The 24011-nt window shown below is 43.4% G+C and overlaps 1 protein-coding gene across 2 annotated transcripts in view; it reads right to left on the bottom strand.

Annotated features, from left to right (window-relative positions):
• Positions 1-133: 133 nt before the first annotated feature.
• Positions 134-24011, bottom strand: part of zfpm2a (zinc finger protein, FOG family member 2a) — a 112124-nt gene continuing 88246 nt past the window's right edge. For both annotated transcript variants that reach the window (XM_072394874.1, XM_072394875.1), the window contains exons 6-8: positions 4819-5025; positions 3972-4199; positions 134-3586 (exon numbers count right to left, since the gene is read on the bottom strand). In XM_072394874.1, the coding sequence (XP_072250975.1) occupies positions 1005-3586; positions 3972-4199; positions 4819-5025 (3017 nt within the window). In that variant the 3' untranslated portion in view covers positions 134-1004. The remainder of the gene's footprint in view (positions 3587-3971; positions 4200-4818; positions 5026-24011) is intronic.

The raw sequence follows: 24011 nt of genomic DNA, 5'->3' as shown, positions 1-24011 counted from the left end.
CATGCATAGCAACAACGTTTTAAGAAACATTTTCTCCCATAATCAGGACATTGGAATGATCATTTTACATCAGTATCCCCACTGACCTCCCGCCCAGCTTGTTCGTCAGCAATAAACTTAATTCTTGTACAGCTTCTTTTTTTTTTTTTTTTTTTTTTCCCTTTCCCTTATGGGGTAACAAATAATTATATGCACAGTCCCCATTTCATAATACTGCTTTCAGTAACATTCCTTCATTTACAAAGTATTGCATTGAGAGCAAATTTCAAAAAGGGAGACCAAAGTGTATCATCAAACAGAAATACGAGTACTATACAAGAATGTTGTCATCCTCATGAAAACATCCACATCTGAATTGAAGAAAAGAGACGGGGACAAACAGCCACATATGTATGCAAAGCCATGTATATATGCCAAAATGTAAGATGCAGGTTTATGCCTGGCAATCACCCCCAAATGGTGATTTGTAAGGCCGAAAAGTCTTTAGTAGCAATCTGCAAGAGACATTTTGAGCATAAGGAAACTGGTACAGCAAATAAGAATACACAAGTGCCTCAGTAGCTATTTTTGTGTCTAAAATGCATCTCGTTTTTGTATTGTCTATTGTTTCATTGAGCCTACATTACAGTGTAAACAATGTGTGCTACACAAGAATGACTATACAATAACATTACAAACAACTCTGATATAAATTTCATTTTGAATTTAAATTAAGATCACTACTCCTATTAATACTGATTGTAAAATAAATTAATGTGAACGTGGCACCAATATTATTCTTAATTTTTCTTTTCTTATTTTTTTTTAACCAATGGTTTTTTGCATTTTTAAGTCTTAAAACAATGAAAGAAGAAGCTTCTCTTGATTGTCCACAAGCAGCGTTTAGCACTGCATGATGCACTATTCCAGACACGACAGTGTACCAAAACAAAGGAGAAAAAAGGAGTAAAAGTCAGGAGGAAAGGTCTGTGAAGGAGAAGAAGAACGTGTCTTGTTTTCTCAACTTATTTTACATGCTCTGCAGCATGTGATGAACAGTAAAACTTCTTATGGGTAATAAAGTTTGATAGGTTGTTGAACTGGATATCGCAGAGGCGGCAGTATTTGCCACTTCCAGAACCGTTGATGCCTTTATTGGCTGTAGGTGCTGCCTCCTCACTTGGGGACCTGGAGCCGGGTGACATGTTCTCATTGGAGTCGGCCTGATTTTCAGTGGCCCACGTAGGTGAAGGATTGGAGGATTGGCTGTCTGGTTGGGGCTGGTTCTCCTGCTGCGGCAGGGCTGTACCCGAACGCTCCTCCGGCTTGTGACCCCCATTGACGATGACCATGCCGCGGTTTTTGGGCAAGAGGGGAAGAGGTTCCTTGCCAGGGTTGGAGCAGCCGTTAGCAGCCGGCTGGGGACCCAGGTCTCTGGTTGTTCCTGTCTCTCCTCCTCCAGCAACCCCTCCTCCGCCATTAATGCCCTGCTCCTGTTCACCTGCGTCTCCCTGCATCACTGGTCCCCCAGTCACATAATCGGTTGGCTTTATCCCAAAATACGGCGATATTTGCTCAGGACCTTTCGCCTTCTTTATTGCTCCAGGATAAAGGCAGTGGGGCAGAAACATATTCTTGTTCTCATCTTTTGATGGGATGAGCTGGGGCTCGGTAAAAGGCTTGAGTCCTGGCACTGGTCCCAGGTGAGGGGGGAACATGCCTCCATTCTGCACCATCACCTTACCGGTGCCATTCTTCTCACATTTGCCAGGGTTCTTATCATATCCATCATCTGGGTTGTTATTTCCTTCACTCTTCACATCTGGGAACATGTTAGGCTCCAGGGTGCCACTTTCATTGTGTTGTTGCTGCTGTTGTGGCTGTTGAGTGGTGGCAGCAGCAGCAGCAGCAGCCGCAGCAGCAGCCGCTGCAGCAGCTGTTGCAGGGCAAAAGTTCTGTTTGTGTGCCAGATAGTTCTCCACTTTGTTAAAACTTATCTTGCACACTGCACATTCATGATAGTCCAGAAGTCTTTTGGGAGAGCTACACGTCTTGTCAGGGACTGGCGAACATTTTTTGCTGAGATCAATGGGGGCATCCAGCTCCTGCTGCTCCACCGTGTTGCATTTGGGAGTCAAAATAGGTTTTGTGACTGTCAGAGAGGCCTCCAAATGTTTCGGTACCATACCTGGAAAGATATCACAGCGGGGGTGGAAGCGGTCTGCTAGGCTTTCCACAGCTTCTTGGGATGTACAAGGATTCATGGGAGGAACTCCGAGGAAACCTGGCTGACCCATAGGGGGCCTCTGGTGGTCCTGATCAGGGAGACACATCTCATACATCTTCCTGCGCTTGCGGGTCCTCATGGTTCTCTGCATGGAGGGCACCTTGTTGGTGGACATGCGTTTCATAGGGGGATCATGACGCGTGGCGCAGTAATACTGCTTATGGACCATGTAAGTCTCATGACGGCTGAACGTGATATTGCAGGCTTCACATGTTGTCTTGGTTGGATCATTATCACTTTCCACCAAGCCTGTAGTGGGGCTTTTCCCCTCCAATTGCTTGCCATTGAGCCTGTCCTCAGCCCCAGTCGGGGTAGAGACCTTCTTCACCTGTCCTGGTAGGTCTTTATCAGACCCTTTAGCCCCAGCATTGATCATGTCCAACACATTGGAGTTCAGGCAAGCAGACTGCATGAGGTGGCTGTCAGCCTCTGTTGGGTGACAGCCAGCTAACATGCTAACAGAACTGTGACCACTGTTGGGGCTTACTGCCTCAGGTACCTTATCAGAGAGGGCTGAAAAGTCTGGAGACTTTGCCATGTGTTGCCAGCGACTGTTACAATAGTGCTTTTTATGGACCAAATAGTTGTCCAGGTTGCTGAAGGTGATATTGCATTCAAAACAGGTTGCTCCCTTGGGCATAAGAGGACTGTAGATGACAGGGGGGTAGCTATTCCCTCCGTGGCGCAGCCTCCGATGAACTAGCTCTGACATTTTAGCCAGAATCTCTGAAGCCTGTGGGACTACTGAAATGTCTTGGGAGAAAGCAAACTGAGACAAGAAGGGGCCCATGGGAAATGTAGGCATGTTATGCTGCACAGGGGAGGAGGCCAGCCGGGGGCTTGAGGGCTCAGACTTGATCCTAGTGTAAGAAAAACTGGCTTTGCTGCCTGGGTGGGCCTCTCCCTTCTGAGCAGACAGCATGGGTTTCTTCTCAGCCTTGTCAGTCTCTCCGTCTGTGCTGGTCTCCTTGTTGAGGGCCCCTTTGGGACTTCCCAGTAGAGCATCCTTCCTGTTGGCCAGCTCGACGCGGGCCTGCTGCTGCTGCTGCTGCTGCTGGAGGCTTTCCTCAGGCCCCCTGGGAGAAAGCTCAGTGCCATCGCCTTCCCTGTGAAGTTTGCTGCCGTGCCCATGTAAGTCCTGATGCTGTAAGAGTTCCCTGTGGCTCTGGAAGCTGATATGGCAGTGATTGCATCTGAAGGCCGCCTGTGACAGGTGAGACATGATGTGATGCTGGAATGTAATAAGAGAATCTGCCGTGTAGTTACAGATTGTGCATTTCAAGCTAGTGCCAGGAGGGAGGCTCTCTTCCATTTTGACACCTGTGAGAGAGATAAAAGGGAGAAATGCTCAGAATCTCACCTCCCACTTCTACTTTTGAGTTAACTGTAGAAACCATCAAATGCTCATGCATTATGCCGAGCTTATTCCCATCCACGAGTTTTTTCTTTTTTTTTTCGCTCAAGGATAAACTGTCAACTATGCTAGCTGACAGCAGGATATGTATATTTCTTAAAAGAGATTACTTTTTTTTTCAAATCTGTGTAAAAATCTGTTCTTTTGTAATTTTTCTGAGGCATCTTTCTTTCAACATTTAAAGTAACCATCTGCAAGAGCCATTACAAAAAAAGCTATGAGATTTGTTGTGCTAAAAAAAATAGTTTATAGTTTCTCTCAACTTTAGGGGGCCATTATATTGCCACTTACCACTGTGTGAGGTGCTTAAGTGCATTTCCAGGGCTCTGGCTCCAGAGAAGCTTTTGTTGCACTGTGGGAAGGGGCAGATACTGGGTGTCTGGTGGGGTCCATTGTCACTGTCCTCTACCACTGTCTCTGGTTCCCTTTGCCGTCCGCTGCAGTAGTACATGAGATGGGCCTGTAGATTCCTCTCGCTCCGAAACCAGATTCCACAAGCCTTGCAGGGGAAGATGTCCTCTGGAGGGACACAGATATGGACAAAGAGAACATGATATCAGGATACAAACAGTGCTTTCAAATCTACACACATACATTATAAAGATAAAAGCTTGCACATATCCATACACACACACACTCCTCTTCTATACTCCTCCAGTTCTGACTCTCAGGCTGCATTAAAAGGCTTTTCCACCAAATCCTCGGCTGCAGCCTATCGCTGCGCTGCTACCACTGGGTTGGTGCCCTTTCTCAAGGGCAAACAAGAAACACTGGACCATCTGCTTACAGAAGCTTCCCTGTTGAGCTGAACCCAGATAGCCCTCTCTAAGTAAACAAACACACTATTTGCATGAGGCGTGTATTTTGCAATTAACACATTAGTTTGAGCCTCTGTGTGTTTATGTGAACCCAAAACTTGAAGGTCGATGGCTCTTATCTCCAGCGCAGAAACTCATCTGGGTTAATCTCCGCCTGCCGGAGACAACGCTCCTTGTTAAGCAGGTGACTGAGTGCAGGCTGTGGGCCGGTGCTGGTGTAAGACTGGGGAAGAAGACGTGCGTGCGAATGTGCATGATTGAACAAAAGCATTCCAGCTTTTCTTATGTGCGCTGGTGTGGGTGCATGCGCCGACACTCACTGTTGACGATGGCAGTAGGGAGGATGGAAGCCATGGCGGCCTGCTGAGGCAGGAGCTGGATGCTGTCAAGCAGCCTGGCTGGGTACATGCCCTCGCTCAGAGACATGTGGTTCACCGCCTGCAGGCGCGAGTCAAAGTCCACCGCAAACGCCACCAGCTCCTCGCCCTCCATCATGTTCTTAGTGGTGGTGCACCACAGTTGGCCACCTGGAGAAAGCAAAGATAGAAGAGACATCTAAATGTTTGCTGCGAAAGGGAAGAAAGTTTTGCTGCCTACACGTCTTATTCTAGTCTTGAATGTCAGGGCTTATGCAGGGGTGGAAATGATTTGTTTGCACCTCGAATGGCGTGTACAACTTGTCAGTACTTCACTGGCATGTTACATAACTGTGAAACAAGTTGCTTTCATATGTGAAACACCACAATGGAGTGAATATATTGACTGTGTTTCGATTTTAAACATCATATTATATGTATATACAGTCCATATATATATGCTACAGTATTATGTTGATGTTGTGTCAGTAAGTGTACATCTTCCATGAAAACACTTTTTCTCACTTTGCAGAATTTTTACAAAAATCATGCCCTTCTTTTTTACTGTCACTCAAACGCCTTTCAAGGCTACTGGCGCTCATATCCAGAAGCAAAGTCTACAGCAGCTGGGGTAAACTGTAGCCTAAAGTGCTGTTGTCAGCTACAACGCAGAGACAGGTCCTCAACATTATTAGATTGTTGTGTTTTGGGATTAAGCATTCCTCTGAAATCTTCTGAACATATTCATTAAGTCAGAGAAAGAGGGAGGGGGCCAGGAGGAAGGAGGGAGGGGGTAAAGGGAGAGAGTGAAGGTTTTAGCTTAGATAATATTTATCTCAGCACATGACAGGCTTTGCAGCTGCACTTCATTTTCCATTGAAGAGATTAAAGTTTTTAATATGACTATTTACAGAAATCTGGCTGAGGAGATAACAACAAACTATGATATGCTCCCGCTAAATGGCAGAATTAGGACATTGTTTCTGAGGAAAGCTGGACAATTAATTAAAGCACGCTGTTGGCTTTCAAAGATGTGCAAACATACCGACGGAGTGTCAGGCTGAGAGGGGACGTGATTTGAGGCCTGGCTGATGTGGAATAAAGAGGGTCCTGAGGAGAGGTGTGAATGCAGAGGGACGCTGCGAGAAAGCCCCTGCTCATGTGGAGCACTGATTACTTATGTTTGCACAAAATCTGTGAATCACCAGGTTTAAAACTGCCCTGTAGGCACAATGAAAGTGCATGAGTGAGGCTCTGTGTGAAAACAATCCATGTTTCTTTTTATTAGAACAGAAAACTGGTCGTTGGACACAAAGCTATCATGTCTTCACACTACCATGCATTATATAGGAAACACTGTGAGGTTTTCAAACAAATTGCCTCATTATATCAATTCAAAACTGCATGTTTCAGATTTCAGCACTGTGCCTAGATTAAATCCTTTCATATCTGTTGGCTACACGCTAAAAAATAGAGCAGAGCAAACACGTCAAAGCAGTGAAATGGTATTAAAATATGCTATCTTTCAAAGTCCCATTTGTGTGCAGACTTTCTCCTCATGAGCGTGCATATGTGTGCCTGCATGGGCGCGTGCTTGTAGGCGCCACTTTAAAGAGCAGTGCCTATCTGTCGGCCAATCTGCTGTGACGAGACGCGCACTTCAGGCCGCGCTACTTCATCGTTTTGATTCTGTCATACCACACACTGCCTGGAGAGACCCTTTGAATTTTTATCTCCTAATTAAAATAACAAAACTCCTCTCCACTGTCTGCCGAAGTTACCATCAAGGTAGATACAAACTGCAACTGACAATGGTGAGGAATATATCGCAGTCACAGCCACAAAAGTTTCTCTCCTCTCTAAGGATCTCTTAGAGTAGTTGAGACACGCTCAGCTTACAAAGAGAATTATGAACAAGGCTTTGACTCTCGGATACAAATCAGTGTTGTTTGGATCAATCTAAATCAAAGATACTGTATGCTCTCCTCAGCTGAAATAGAGCAGATCATATGGAGAGTGATGAAAATGTTTAACTACATTTTGAGAGTGAAATATGAACTCAGATTGCATCTACTTAGCCAAGAATGCTACAGATCCATCTGTTGTGTGTGAGGATGCTGGAATTGACTTTTAGGACTGCATGTCCCAGATTTACTGAGCTACACAAGACACTGAGGCAGCACTCTGCTTGTCACAGTCAGCTCAGTCAATACAGGGTAGTACGATGCATGAGACCAAGCTGCAGGAGTGTTCTTTAAACTACATTTATATTATCATTAGAAATGGAATCTGAAGTCAATCAGGTTTTCAGCAGTTTTTACGGCGACTTTGCACATAAAATGTTTACGCTCTGGCTTTGTTCTGAAATGAGTCATCCTTTGCACAGCTCTATATCACAGAAGTCCTTCAGAACTAAACCGTGCAGCAACATCTGCACACACAACACATTTAACTGACATGTGCCAAAAAGCTACTGTGCAGAAATATGCACATATGGAGATTCAAGGCTCCGGAAACTGTCCGCATGGAGGCGTCAGCTGGGCATCAGCCAAAAACAAATACTCAACGAAGGAGTTCTTTTGAAAGATTTGTCATGGCTATTTGCCTCTGACAGCCTTTTCACGACAGGTGATTTAAATCAAGTGAGCCACTGGTGACAATGGCATGAATGAGGATTGCTGGGGGAGGGGATTTGTGGAGGTGGGGGTCAAGAGTTAGAGTGAGCGACCAAAACCGTTAAGTTGTGAAACTGGGGAAAAGGCCGGGAAAAGTGCAGCTTGTGATTTGCACTTGTTTGCCTGCTAACTGTCTGCAGTGTGAGCTGCCTTTGTGCAGTGGCCAATGCAGTTGGAATGAAGGCTATTGTCTAAATCCTCCTGCAGAGCACCTGATAAAAGAATAAAGAACTATGACATATTCTAAAAACAATGGAGGAATTAAGGGGAGACAATAGGCCAGCTGCCTCATTAAAACAATCAAAAAATGGCATCCTGTACGTAGTCCAGATAATTAAAAACCATTGCTTCCTACCGTCTCTCAACACCATATCCACCGGCTCACTGAGGCCCTGAGACTATGGCTCTGCTGGCTAAATGCCCTCTTCCCTGTCTTTTCTTTGATTAATGGTTTATTTGAACATGCAGTTGAAGATGAACATATGAAGGAATTCATGAAACAAAATTATAATGCAAACCCTTTCCCTCTCTATAAGTACTCATAAACTAATCAAACGTCTCAGGATGAATCGCAGGGACTGGGGGCGTGTGTCTCCTCCCCTTTGCCTAAAGCCCCGAGAGATTTCAAAGTGCAGGCATCACAGGGCATTTTTAAAAAAAAATTTCTCACTTTAAATGACTTTATAAGAAAATGGTACTGTATCTGTGTTTGTATGGGGGAGGCTGGGAGAAAAGAGAATGAGATACTTGAGCAATTTTTTCTTTCCTGCAAACCGCTACCACCACCATATCTTAATGAAGCTGCAAACAAATCTCTCATGCCTCGTGCAAAAGCTGAGAGACAACAAAGCAGCAGAAATAACAGAAGGGCCTGGATAATTAAACTGGCCTGAAGACAGGTATTCAAATGTTGGTGTGTAAACAGCACAACTCTTTAATAGTTTAGCTGTAAAATGCGTAGTTAAGCACATCAGCACTTGCCTCTCCCATCTGTCCAAACACATTACCGTTGCGGAGGCCATTACAGCTCTGGAGTCTCCCTGCACTGCAGCCACATATTTCGGGAGGGGTTGAATGTGGCTTTTGGGAACAATAATGCTGGCCCATTGGCATTATCTGAATGCATCATGGGGTCATGTATTATGAAGCACCTCAGCGCAGTTTGAGAAATGGAGGGGCTTGAGAGCAGAATCTGTTAGGTATACTCATATATAAGTGCTGTGACCTTTTTTTTTTTGCTCTAAAGAGCCAAAGTATCATAAAGTTTCAATGCGAAACTCAAATTTCCCTTTGTCAAGGTGAATATTGATGTGGATCCTGCCTTTTTTTCCTTGACTCCTTAAATTTCTCATCTCCGTTTATTGGTTCAACACTAACTACTGGTCTCAATTGTGAAGTGAGGCCAGCGTTGCCTGAAGCCACGGAGAAGGTTGTAATTAAAGACCTCTACTCTTCTTGTCTTCAAATCAGCTCCAGCTCCTCCTGGTCAAATGGGAACAAGCTGCTTGCACCTTCGAATATCAAGTAGCTGCACGGTGTTAACAGCCACCTCTCTTTCTTTAACAAAGGAGTAAATGTCAACTTGACACAATCAACAACTTCCTTGATAACTTTTCTGGATTTTGTGAAAGTATCAGTCATGAAAGGTGAATAAATATCTGTATTGATGAAATATGACAAACGATAAACAAATCCTTCTTGCGAAATACTATAAAACATTTGGATCGTTTCGGGATCATATGAGTTTGACTCATTAGGTTGACCCATGGCTGTCAGACCTACTGTTACAACTGAGCCACAGCGAGTAAGCAGCAGAAAGGAAAACGCTGAGTTAGACTCAAGCGGGAACATCATTTATAGGGTCAAACAAGCTTACTATTATTGACGGTACACTAAACTAGAATTAGCTGACTCTAGTATTATTTCACTAAGACTCTTGTGTCTCTCCCTCTCTTTAATTCTCTGCCACCTCCTCTGCATCATGTTTTCTCTCAGCCACAAGGAGGCACTCTTCTCATGCTCAAGCTGCAGCTCTGGATGCTTTGCTGCTATAACGCAAAGACGCCTCAGACGCTAGTCTGTGCCCATACATCTTTGCAGGTGGGTGTTAAAGATTTCATCCTCATGAGAAATGCATTTAGATCAAAAGGCAATCTTTTGACCCCGTTTTTGTCTGATCTTTGTCAGAAAATAATGTCACGTGTTTGATAGTCTGCTTTTGCTGTACACATGTGATGACAGCAGTCAAGCATGCATGAAAAATGATTTTTTGTTGTCATTTAAAAAAATATTTGACTGCATTATATTTCAAAAGTCTGGAACGTGGCAGGCAAATCAATGTCTTAATTCTCCAAAATGATAAATATTCTTAAAAAAACATGTTGACAGAGTATAGACTTGTTCCCCCTAACAGATGTCTACCATTTTGTACTAAAGTGTCCTGACTAATTTTAGTATCAAGTGTTTTTGCAGATAGAGTCAGCACTGAGAGCTCATGGCCTTGAGCGAATGGCATGCGGGTCAGAATCCACAAATTAAAAAGTCCTCCCAGGGGAACCTCATACATGCCGCTCTCTCTACTGTATACATTCACAGGCAACAAAGAGATAAAAGCAGAACACCAACCACAATGAACAATGTCATTCAACACCCGTTTATGAATTGTTTGAAGACATTAAAAAAAGCAATTGGAATAAAATGATGCGAAGATGTGATTCGGCAAACGTTTTAGTGAGTGAAAATTAAATGTTTCACTTTGAAATGAAAAGACATTTCTCTGTCTGGTCTCTGGAGACTCATGCAGCTTCTCACTGAGAACGACAGCGGCTGGCAGAGGGATGTTTGCCTGGTAATGGTGTTGTAATCATTTTGAGGGGGCAGAAAATAGAAATGTGTATTAGCAGCTATTTTTGCTCCATTGGAATGAGCATTTCAATTACAAATATATCTTTTTCAAATTACATGGAGAGTGAGTTACACGCAAACATTATTTGTTTATCGATGAATTTTAAGATGCAAAGATTGTGCATCTTTTCTTTTAGATATGATAATTTTTCCTTAATAAATTAAATGTTCTTCCACAAACATTAAATGACAACTGAAAACATTTTACACCCTGTATTGTCGGTAACACAGTTCACAGTTCTGTGCTAGCCTGAAACAATACCAGTCACATTCCTACAGTACCAAGCTGTTCTCCCTCATTAGACGCCACACACAGTCAGCTCCTCCCTGTCCACAGTAAAGCAGAGTAGACTATTAAAGGAAAACCCTGACTGGCTCCTCTCCTCTGCTCTCCTCTCTGCTTTATTCTTTATTTGGACAGGTTTGTCCCATTGAGCACTCTATTAGTTCTCCTTCTCTGCGGGTAGTGCTGCCTGTGTCCTGGTTGTGGTCAGTCGACATGTGTTTACTGCGGCCCCCGCTGTGGTGGCAGGCTGGTCGGGGGCCCGTCCTGACCAAGCCCTGCTAATGGGACCAGAAGACCCCTCGTGACAGGACACTGCAGCAAAGCCTACCCCTCCCTCCACTCCAGCTGTGGCCTTATGGCCCATGTCCCCCTTCCCATCATGCTTCGACGGGAGCAGGTGAACGGCACTGAGCCAATGGCGGCGAGCTCAGTTTTCCTGAGAGAGCAGCGCGCCACCGCCATGCGCCTCAGTGGTTCCTCCAACATGGCTCCGGCCCTATACCACATGGGCTGGCTGGCCATTCTGCGCGTGTGTGTGGGTGGGTGTCTGAGTGTGTGTGTGTGTGTGTGTATTTGAGGGTGTATGGTGAATGCCAGCCCTAATGCAAATGCTTGCCGTTTAAAAAATGGGAGGCTCTCTCCTTCTCTGTCTCTCCTCTTTGGAAAGGTCTATTTTGGCCTTCTGGTGCTGGCACTAATTTTTTTTCCTCTCCTGAAGGACAGAGAGCCAGAAAGATGCACCTGTCATCCATTTTGGAATTCAAAATTTATTGATCTGGTCATGTGGAATGAAACTGATAACTCAAGTTATGTGTTCTTCTTTAAGAATATTTACTGATTTATGCTTAAACACATGCATTTCTTATCTGCAAAGTATGCCTTGTGTAGAAGCGTGCTTATTTAGTATTCACAGCACAGCAATACACAGAAAGTATACACATACACTCATTTACACACACCACACACATATATACACACACACCACACACCAGTCACTGGTGCACCCGCCCAGCATGCCCTCTGTCTCTGCACCCCTGTAATTCTACATATTGCTTAAAGTATGTGCTAATTAAATTTTCTGTCGGTTTGCAAGAGAAATAAATAATCTGCGGCTAAAAGGCCTAATTGCGTTTGTCACATTGTGTCTCGGTGGCTGGTGCATCGGGAGCACAGCCGTTGCCCTTGCTCATTGCCATTCTGTCGTCCTGGCAAGCCCCCGCGCTGCCCCAGGTATCACCACGCGGCCATCTGGAGCCGACATCTGTCTCTCTATTGATCACAAGGGTTTAGCACTTGATCAAACAGACTGCGACAGGAAATTGCTCTTTTCCCCACAGAAAAGGCCAATCGCCTGCGTGAGGGTAATAGAGTGGAACCGAGATGCAGTACCAGCGCAGTGGGCAGGCGGGCACGGGCACAGGCAGGAAGGCAGCGGCATGGCGGTAGCGGGGATGACACGAGTGCCACATTACTGAGACCATGTTTCTAACATTTCTGCTAATGCAGCAGCTGCAACAGTACAACAAAATCTTCTAAGATTCATGCATGTTTGTAATTTTCCAGTCTGAACACATCAGTCTGTCACCTCTGTTTGAAAATTAAGACAGTCCTGCTGAATGCAGAATTAATCTTAAGTAATTCAGGTAACTGTTTCAGCCAGCAGTGGTTTTAAAATGTTTAAAAAAAAGCTGGATGCAAATTAAATAACCTATATAGCGTGCACAGGCCAGATGGTGGGACATTAATGTATTCTTCCGTGGGAAGAAAAAAAACACTTTTTTCTTTATAATTAACACCAGGGCTGTCAATTTTCATAATGATAGAAATGTACAACAAGGGTGGAAATTTTAACAGTGTAAAAATATTCTCGAACAATCTATGTTTAATGTGTAACCGAGAACCTGGGTGCAAGTTTTCAATAGTGGGAAATCCCTGACAAGACTGCAGTTGTCTCTTGCTCACTGTATTCCCAGTGGAGTTCAACACACTATTAGTGCCTGAGGTGAACAGTTCCTGAATTTGTGTTACAGTATGTTAGCTGAAGCCGTGGTCCACATCTAAAATTTGGCTTCTCTCTGCTCGGGCATGCTTTCGAGGCACTCACTGTAACAACATGTTTAGCAAGTATGGACAATTTGATACTGAAGGTGACATTTATTCTGCATTGTAGAAAATATTTAATTGTTCCTGCAGAGAGAGAGATATGCTTCCCCTTGCCTACAGTGCTGGGATTGTCCTTTGGAATATGATGCAAATTTGGGATGAAGCAACTAATTCCTTGCACCCCTGTACACCCCCACCTCAATCCTCCGCCAGCCTCCATCCTCCCCAGACACGAGGATTCTGATTAATCGTGTGACCGCCTCTCGTTTTGCATTTTACACAATCTCACGGCACCACGGTGAGATGTGTGAGGTGTTTCGCCACTTTTGGCAAGCTGAAAAGATGTAGCCCAAGGAAGAACAAGTCGAAAGTATGAGGGAAAAAAATATGACCAGGGGACGTGATAAAAAATTATCAGCCAGTGTGTTTTCCTGTTTGGTTTTAATCTACATTTAATTAAATTCTTATCTGCTGTGTGCTTATGGCTGCATTTGAATGGCGAGGCTGCATTCATTATGAATGGTAAAATTGAACTCAGTGCATTGTGTGTGGCCCAATAAAGAAACAAGACTCTTATTGGAGTGCATGCACAAGCTCCGACAGACATGCGGAAAAAATAAGTCAATTAAGATCGGTCTTTAAATTACCGCTGTATCAAAACAAGGGGTGGGAGCATGCTCCATAATAGAATCCTGACAGGGGAGAGAGCACAGCTGACTGTTTTTAATATACATCCCATTTGATACAGTCAATTGTATTAGCCTGTTTATGGAATACACACAGTTGATGCACACCAGATTTACAACTCTGTCATGATAGTTCATAACCGCCTGAGGTGGAAAAAAAAAGTTGACTTCTATGAATCTAGAGGTCAAATGAAAAATGGTGTCAGCATTATTACAAGAGTTTCTCATAAAGATTCTGGTGGTTTATCTGAGTGTTAGAGGCCAACAGCAAAGGTCAATAATAGAATATTTAGACAACATGTGTCCGCAGCACATACTGAAGAGTTAAATCCAAGGGAGTGACAGGGAGAAAGAGGAAAAGAAGAAGATTCGGCTCCAAAATTGTAATTCTATTGACAAAAGACACAGCTTATAACGGGCGGGCGGCACTTCATAAGCTAAGAACAATATCCCATAGGCAGCACCCAGAAAACGTTGAAAAAGACCCTGAGCTGATACTACAAAGTTGGGCTCCGCAAAATCCCTAAATCTTCCCTTTTGCTTATTCCAAGCAGCGTGGGGGGAGAGGGAAGCTCCCTGCTGCCTGCCCATGTTTACAGAGCCATTCTCATCTCTAGGCCTTGCTCATCCACAGCACTGACACACGGTGTCGACATGATTAGGGGTCTGCCTTTGCATAGGACCTGCATGTGTGCGCGGGGGGTGGAGGATCAGCAGATGAATGACTTTGGTGCATCGGAGAGGGATCACAGCAGATAATCGCTCCCGACTGCTGCGCTGCAGCTCTCAGATCTGGTCTTTAAAATAATGTTCGGAGTCAAGACTCTCCAAAGCTTTTTCGCAGGTTATCTTGCGCATTTTATGTTTGCTGTTTAAATCTTAACAGGACACAAGCAGCAAGGGAGAGCAAATATGTCTGGAGTCGGAGGAAGCGGAGTGGAAATGTTATTGCGAGGGGTGAAGATTAACTGAAGCAGGGACTGAGGAGATGAAACTCCTTTCTATTTGAACAGCTTTCATTGCTTGAGAAAAACTTGGAATGTTTGAATTTAACCTTGGGAGGCTGGATTCCTGTGAGAAACATGGAGGGTATAGTCAACTGACCTTTTGCTAAAAGTGACATCATTCAAAGGCATTTACTCAAATAGGACAAACACCAAATCTGCTGAAGTATATTTGAATACAGACCACCACGTGCAGCCAGACAGTGTGAATACAGTACAACATAAATTCCAATATCATAAATATTGCTATCACACTAACAGAGCCGCCATAAAGTACGGCTGCCCATGTCTGGGACTATAAACCTCTGGCGTTACTCATCAGGAATAAACACACATGCACAATTTACTGCACTAGATTCCCCCTTTGTTTATCTTTTAAATAAGCACACTTTATCACCCTCCTGCATAAGCAAATTGCATGCAGTGTGTGTTGTTTTAACATGTGATATGCTGTCCAGAAGATTCATTTCTCCCAACGAATTCAATTGTCTTTGCAATATCCTGCTGTCATAGTCATCAGGCCCCATCACCTGTTCGTTATCACTGGCCGTCCTGTTTGGGAGCTCTTGAAACGGTGCCATGGCATTGACTCTCAGTTAACAGCAGGTCTCTGAACTTCTCATGGTTGATGGCGGAGGCTGGAAAATTACGCTAACAGCTAATTAACATCATAAAGAGCATTTAAACAGACAGACGACACCTGCAACCTTCATTTGCACATGCTAACGCAGAGTTACCTGTGTTTTTATTTTTGTAGATAACACAAGCATTCTTTAAAATGCTGCTTAGAATATTCATTTTTTTCTGTGGCTGGTTTTAGATTTACCACTGCCATCCATTTAACTATGCAGTGTAAAGAAAAAAAAAAAAAGCCACAGGGCCAAAAATAAGAATTGTCAAAACAGAGTGCTGGCAGACTTACTAAAGCTTTTTTTTTCACTCTATGAGTTTGTGTGCATCCTTGGAAAAAAAAAAGAGAAAAAGCACTGCCACATTCTGCGCCTGAAATAACACATTTCATTTCTAATTTCTATTTGAATATAAAATATTTCCAGGCAGCGGACATGGACCTCCGGTTACTGGTCCGAATAACAAAGTGTTGCCTGTCAGTCAGAGACACTTTGCTGGCTGGATGAACTAAGCTGGTTTAGACTGACGCGTCCTCAACGGTGGCAGCCTCAGCTTCCTCTGGCAGGCCTCTGGAGTCCTTCCTCACTCCTGCTCCCACCCTCAGTCTTTCGCTGGCGATGGCCGCAACACAGTCAAGTACACGAGTCTTTCCTTTAAAGGTCTGAAACAGGCTAACTTTCACAGGACTGTAATGCACTCACACCTCATTACAAAGCCACATTATGGACTACAGCGGTAATACGGCTTTAATCTTCTCCAAATCGTTATAAATGTCAAGCTGGGGCCAGGGACTTCCCAGTCTACTGCACCAATGGCTTAGCCTGCTATCCCCTCTTTTCCGTATTAGCTATAACCAGAGTATTACACTCCCTGCCAGATCCCCTGAAACTTTCAACTCTTTTGTTCCAAGATTCAATGCACCATTAACATACCCTTTGAAATGGTGTCTTTCTCCCCCCTCCTCTAAAAAAAGCCCCAAACAGCTAAATTTGAAAACAGTTGATACCCCCACCCTGCCACATACACCGCTTGTACCTCCTCCTTCTTTTCCTTAGCCTCTCCTAATGAGACGCAACATCCCTGTCTCTCCACTGAAGGATCCAGACTTTCTGTGTGATAGAGAGACTGCGGCTGTTTATTAATAATGAATTTGGATGTTTGCGTGTGGAATGTTATCAGCACGCACACAATCCCACCAATAGTTTGCCCTGATGGGGTAGCTGGGTTCCTCATTAGCAGAACATATTTAATCCAGAAGTTTCTTATCAAATGTCACACCTGCATCTCTAAATGGCATTTTCACATTCATTCGCCTGTATTTGGGAGATGAGGCTCCAAGGTGCTTTGCAGAGATTAAGAAGGAGAGGGAGTGCAAGCTTATTTTATCATTTAGCGGGTCTGGAAAGAATCCAAGGAGTTTTTGTCTTGTTGTTGTAATTAGAAAGCCTTTTAAGTGATAACGCCTGCATAGGAATATGAATATGTAGCGATCAGGCCAGTAGTCCTCCTCCCCCCGCCTCACCCATCCTCCTCATCTCTCTTTCTGTGTCTCTCTTCCCCTCTCTCTTCATTGGCTTCTTTTTCTAAATTGTTGAATGCTGAGTTTTTGTTCTACGTACAGCAAGGATTAACTCAGAGGCTTCAGAAGTTTTAATGAAAGACTTGAAAGTACACGCTTTTTCTTGTTTCTCACTGTGACTGTGTTTCCTTTTTCCTGTGCGAGAGAAGACATGACATGAGTGCAAGTTTAGTTTTTATAGCTAGGGCATAAAGGATGGACTTCAGATTCCTTGAGGACACATTACAGCAAGAGAACAAAACTCACTATATGGTAATAAAACAAAAACCTATCCTAAATTAAAGGGATGCTTTAAGACACTATGTGGCCGTAGAATGTGAAGAGGAGGAATAGCCTGAAAATCTTTTTTTCCCCTAGACTGTTAAAGGGGAAAAAAAAGCTCAGATGTTTAATATTTCCCATTACAATGCTTCTCTCCAGCTGTAGAAAAATGAAACAGGTCTCTCAGTTTTGGCATTTAGTCCCTGTGTATACCCAGAAAAGCTGCTGCTAACCATCGGCCCAGAGATAAGTACAAAACTGAGAAGTATTGATCCAGTAATAGTGGTTCACGCTTTGACTCTGACACCTTAACCCTGCAGACATAATGTCATAGCCTCTTATCCTTTCCTCTTAACACAACCTGCCTATCTCCCACAAGCTGTCACCTCTACTAATACGGTTCTCAAAAGCTCCCCTAAATCACCGAAATCATTGCACTTTCAGACATTATTTATTTTTTCCACCTCTTAAAAGTGAAGCGTAATTTACAGTTTAGTAAAAGGCTGTGCTTTTTTTTTTCTTCTGCTTTTTTTCTTCTTTGCTCCTCTTCCTTCATGACCCACTGGACCCGTTTGCGCTTTCGGTTGAGATAATTCTATTTCTATCATTATAAAAGCTGCTACTTTGCAATTACTGTTAGGTCCATGTAATTGTGTTGGCTTACAGCGCATGACAAATACACTCGAGCTAGACCCTGCATAGTGATCCCAGATGCATGCCGGTTTAGACATTTTCATTAATTGAAAGCGTTACTGTGTAACACTGTGGTATTACACTCTGGCAGGTATGAATGATACTAATACAGCTTAATTACTCTGCAGCTAAATATCTATTGTAGGGATTCCTTATGTGGAGCTTTTTATCTGTTACAAATCACAAGTTTGAAGCACTAGAGAGTGAGAGTGAGCGTTTTATGTGGATTTCAGGATACAGAATACTCAAAGAAAAATGTATGGATGAATCCAATAGTTTTTTGTATCATAGAAAACTAAAATAATCCGATGTTTTGCCCAAACTTTTTTGATTAATGTGTCTCAAAAGGCTGCCACCGGAGAGGCTTGGCCATTGCTGAAGGATGCCAAATATTGGCATTATATGCAGATTCTGTTTATTATCTTTCAGGCAGCAGAGATCCTGTCTTGGTTTGGGCTGGTGCAGCCCAAAGCAACTTCCAAGCAAGGTTTGTGTGCAAGGGTTTCTAATTAGCTCTCTGAGGGCCGCATTTGGTGCGCCACTCTCCACAATAGCCGTTAGGAAGTTGAACACTAACTTGGAGGGCTCCATATGTTGCCCAGGAGGCCTGAGAGACAGACTGATCCTGTGTGTTCACATTACAAGACACTATGCTCACTCCTGAGAGCAGCTTTTCATTCTACAGTGGATGGGAATTACTGCTAAACCAATGAATGGTGTTCAATGCTAGTTTATGTACAGTGGCTTTAGGCTGCCTATGGTCAATCACTCTAAATATGGTGCCCTTACTACATAATAAATCTTTTAAAACTGATATAATGAGGCATCTATAACCCCCCACACACAGATATGTGATTCCTGAAACTGTAAGACAAAGGTTTCATGGACAGAAGAATAACATTATTCACCAACTGCAGATCACAGAGAAATAACTGGAATGAATGATAACTGATGTTCTAATACTCACTCCCAAGTGTTATTTAGTTTAGTTTAGTTTGATTTTCTTTTCTAAACTATTACATAATACTATGACTGCCTGACAACGGAGGTAACTTTAACTGCTGTGAACTATTACTATATTGCAATTCAGGATATTTAAAGACAACATTAGGGAATCCTTTGCAGATATCTTCAATATATACTGTTAACTGTTGAAGCACATGCTAGTGTCTCTGTTTTTTGGACTGAGATTGTTTTTGCGACGAGGTGGCTAGACAGTGTTGTAATTGACCTTTAATTAATGCAAGGTGTGGTTGGGTGTGGCTTCAATGCCTGACACTATGAGATGAGAAAGTTGATGGAATACTGGCTAATTAGGTGAAGCTCCTACCTGTATGACGTCTGTAATCTTTGTATTTATTGTATGACTGACCTGAGGGCACTCTGATAAAGGCTCTGTGCTGAAACCTGCAAGCTCAGGTCCTTAACTCGGGAATTGAGATGTGCTACCCATTTTGCACTTTTTGGAGTACAGGTTATAATAGTCTTTTGATACATTCATATGAGAGGATTTGTGCACATTTAAATATGGTATGATGAAAAGTGGAAATTCCTTCAAAGTGTTCAGTTGTTTTTCTGAGAGTTAATAATTTGCCTACAATTACATAAACAATAACAAATTAAAAAAAAAAGATTATTATTATCAGCCAATTTGTCAAATAATCATGTTTAATGTCAATAGTGGTATTAGACTCCTAATTCAAACCAAGGCTACTGAGGCAAATTAAGAGAAACCTGAGCATGTGGTGCAAAAACAGTATCTTAAAAACAGTATCTTATTGCATTTTAAAATTTTAAATAATTTCCACTTTAAGATACCAGTTCACCAAACCAATTAGACACCAAACCTGTGTTTCATGCTGGTAATGCTTACTTAATCGTCACATATTTATAATTCACAACTCTCCAGTTCTCCAGCTACATCCATTGTGAGTCAGTGTCTCTTTCATAGGCCTTAGTCAGTTCTCATCTCCAAATACTCTGCAAGCTTCAATTTCAAGGTTCTGATGATCTTAGATCTCCATTGAGAGTTGATTTCCAGAAAAGAAAAGCCTGGTTCACCCTCCCTCTCTGCTCTCTTCTCTGAACTGGCATCTCAGTTTTCTTCCCTTCCCTCTCAATCAGCGTGCGTTCTGCTTTTGAAAAAAAAAAGAAAGAAGGAAAAAAAAAGAGATGTGCCTCATTAACTCAGGCATCAGACATCACGCTGGCTTTTACAACTTATTGTCTCTTGCACCTTATCCATCCCTTCATCTTAAACTTGGAATAAATTAGAATGATAACGATCACGCGTATGCCATTAGTCACAAATGAAGTGGTTAATGCAGAAAAGAGGGCAGATAAGGCTGAGATGGGATGCCGATTCATAAATGGGAAGGCAGATTGTTGTAAAATGGCAGACAGACCGTGCAAATTAGGTGTCGACATCATGTGGCAACGTTATTGCAAAATTAGCTGGTGCTTTTTTCCCGCTTTTTCTGATCATAACCTCTGGGAGAATGGCAGAGAAAGGACACTACTGTGAGGAGCTCACAGAAATTATTCCTTTGAACAAACACTTCAGGAGGCACCAATGCTGCCTTTACTTCCATGATGTATTTGCTTTTAATTCATACATTTGATTGTGACATCTTAAATAATTTCTCTATTGAGACTCAAAGCATTACCAGCTAAATGGCAGTCCTGAATAAACAGAGAATTGAAGGGGATGGGGTCTTGATAAGAGAATCCAATGTTTGTTCAAGTTGAGGCTACTGCTGGCTCAGGAATGTCTTTTGTTCTCAGGTGATGCTTGGCCCGTATCCTATGTTTAGTCATGGCCTTACAGCTTAATACTTCTAATATTTGATAGTATATGTAATATGTGCCAAAATGAGATTTTCAGAGGAGACTCTTTAGCTAAACTTGGAAAGGAGAATGAGGAAGATAACCTAATTTACTGCAGAGGACAATTATCATGGAAAAAAGCAAGGGGAGTGACACATCGTGGGCCGAGGTAGCATCGCTCCTCTCTGAAGAAGACAAACTGGTAGATTGAAGGTCTCTTGAATCCAGGCTGTCGTTGGGGGTAGGGGAGCTCTTGTAATTTGCAGAACTGAATCCATGGAGCAGGCATAAGGGAATAAGTTGGAAAGGGAAGAAGACAGAGAACAAACCTGGCAGGCACGTTGAGGCCATGCCAGTCCTGCCTGCGCCACGCGGTGTGGCAGGGGAGCAGTGCCAGGAAATGTGGCAAGAGGAGGAAAGATCAAACAACAAGGGCTGCAGATCTCCACCAATCTGCTCTGTATTAATGTCAGAGCCAAGGAGCAGCTGAACCAGACGTGATCCACAATGTGTGACAGCAATGTATTTGTGTGTGTGCCTGTGTGTCTATATGACCATTCGCAGCAAACTGGACCCAATTCATAATGGCCTGGTGGTAGGAGAGAGAGCTCCAAACTGACATAGAGTGTGAAACAATTTTTCCAACTTGTCCTCAAAAAACTTAAGGACAGCAAACGCTCTCAATTTTAAGAGTTTAAGTCTCTAAGAGTGCAGTTTTCACTTCTTTTCTTGTACATTTATTGCAGTGATTAAAGCTTTCACACCTAAGTATTTAGCATTTTTCTCTCCATGTCAAACACACGGTAGCCCATGATGGAGTGGTGGGAACCTGGTGCCTGCACTGACACGCCTCTCAGCTCCAGTGGGCTGCACACCCGGGCCCACATCCTGCTCCAAAAACTTGTTCTGTATAGCCGCAATAAAGCAAGCAGACGGCAAATGAGCTCCACGCTGCCATCGCTCCCTCCCTGACAGATGGCAAAGTTAGACAATATGCTTTCCAAAATTACACTGAAATCACATGGCTGTGTGTCTGTCTGCTCGCTTGTCTGTCTGTCTATTCTCCCACCCATCCGTCCATCCCGCATGTCATGGCACCGCACCCATCTCTGCTTGGGTGTGGCTCCTGAGCGCTGGCGAGGCGGCATTGCTTGGGACGGCGAGGAAGCTGGAGCCAGCCTCATTGCTGTTGATTGATATCGGAGTGCTGCGGCGGGATGTAGGGCCAGCAGGAGCATCAGCAGACTAGATGGGGAGGGGGGTGTTACATGGGCAGCAGGGATTGTTGAGGGAGGGGTGGCAGGGGAATGAGCCTGTTCTATGACAATGCATGATGAACAGCCTGCTATTTGGAGTGCATCTGCAGGAGCCAGTTTGTAGCGCCGAGTCCTTAGAGAGATGTGGGAGGAGAGCAAATGTTTGAAGAGCCGACTCTGCAACTGCTGAATCTCCCAGTGCGCCGTGTATTTTGGGAGAGACAGAGAGCATCTTATGACAATATTAGCCTCTATGCCTCCTTGTCTTTTTTTGAATAAATTCTTTAACCAGAGGTTGACAATGGTATCTTACTGATATGGGAGTCTCTACTGCTGGAAAAGGTCTACTGTTTTGGGAGAATGTTTTGAAAAGTGAGGGAAATTACGTTATTCCTCTGCTATTTGCAGTATGAGATAGTAGGGCATAAGTCTGCAGCTTGACTATTTTGTCATGGAAATGATTTAGCAGAGAGCACCCCGTTCTTGGTTACTGTAAAAACAGAGCATTTGTAGTGTAACCTTATTTGGAAAGTTTACTCTTGAATATCAATGTTGATCTTATTATTCTGAACTTGAAATTTACAGTCAAACAGGCCTACAAAAAAACTAGGAAATAAAGATCCAAATTAACTTTTTAAATCTTAAAAACACCAAAAGTTCATTTACACCGATTAAAACTGCAATTTGAAAGTGAAAATGATCCTCTAATTAACTAAATAAACATAAACATAGCCATTAGTGATACGAAAGTGGATCTGCAGATGGCAGGATAGTCTGATTCTGGACTGAGTCATGAAAATAGCAGCCAGACAAAGTGAATAAACATGAGGAAGCTGCACACTGTTTGAAAGAGTTGGGACTTTCTGAAGAGACTAGTGGTATATCCAATAGAATGATCACAACCACAGACTTCTCATTGCTGGCTTTGATTGGCCTCCTGCTCTGTCGCTTGGGAGAAACCTCAGTTCCCTCAGTGACGGCTCTGTCTCAGACTTTGTGCTCCGGTTCAAGCAATTACGCCCAGCTACATGTTTTCATATGGGAAATAGATGAGGGAGGGGAGGGTGGCGTTGGACAGGGAGGGGGGGTGCCATGTGAAGAAGTGAAGTCATTTTGGTGCTGCATTCTTCAGTTCCGGTCATGCTCTGTACCGACGCAAATTAAAACCTCCCCAGTAGCCTATGTAAATATTCTGCCAACTGTGCTGCGCTTTAATGAGCCATGATATGAAAGACATCCAAAACCAATGGAAAATAACTGGCCACTTAAAGCTGGGGGTGCGTTTGACAGGTGACAGGTAGAGCCACTTTTAAGACAGTGTTGCATGGTGGTGGTGATGGGTGGTGGGAGGGAGGGTTTGTAGGATGATGGGGGTGGACCAGCCCTGGCATTCAGAAATAATCTGGAGCTGCAAGCCAGGGCAGAGTAACCAGCTTTTTAGCCTGAGGCATTTCAAAGAATTCTGGGTGGTTGTGAGGGAGAAGGGTGAGCAGGTGGGGATTGTGAATGTCTGTACCTGGTGTGTGTGCTATTTTTTTAAGGGGGTTGGATGTTGTTAGGTGAGAAGTGAAAAGAGACAGCTACTATGTCTCCCACCTTGAGACACAGCTCATTGTCACCAACTTAAAAAATGTACATAATTTCCTCTGCACACACACGCGCACACACATGTGCACACACACTCATGCATGCACACACACAGCCCTCAACCCTCTAATAACCTGTCTTTTAAAAACCTTACAAGGATTACCTATCTGCAAATCTGCTTTGTATGCAGAATGTGACGGTGGAATGGAAATGAGCAACTGTTCAAGATGGCGCTCACCAAAAAGGGACCACATCTGCACAAACCGATTAATCCAAAACATTCAGAGGAATCTCAAGTCATTTACAATATCACAGAATCCATAATCAAGATTCACTGCCAGAGCCTGAGTCTGCGGCACCGAGTCAATGCCCAGTTCAATGAGGGCTGATGGAATGTATAATTTCATGACAGATGCATGCATTCACAGGGGAACACTGGGCCATTTTAACATTTACGTGCAAAAAAATAAAAATACAACAACTTAACCGAGAAAGGAAATAAACACCCAGTTATTAACAGGCAATAAGACACAGATGCAAATGAAATATGGAAAATGTTTGTTCACTGATAGCAGAGTATTCATAAAATGCTAATTTTAGTATTGAACACAAATATGGGCTTTGCTTTTAACAGCAACCTAGAAATGTAGCTATTTAGAAACATGGC

Source organism: Leuresthes tenuis, unplaced genomic scaffold, assembly GCF_036924035.1.
Source record: "Leuresthes tenuis unplaced genomic scaffold, fLeuTen1.0.hap1 SCAF_10, whole genome shotgun sequence".
Lineage (NCBI taxonomy): Eukaryota > Metazoa > Chordata > Actinopteri > Atheriniformes > Atherinopsidae > Leuresthes > Leuresthes tenuis.
Note: the sequence above shows the minus strand (reverse complement) of the source record. Positions and strands in the feature narration are given on the sequence as shown.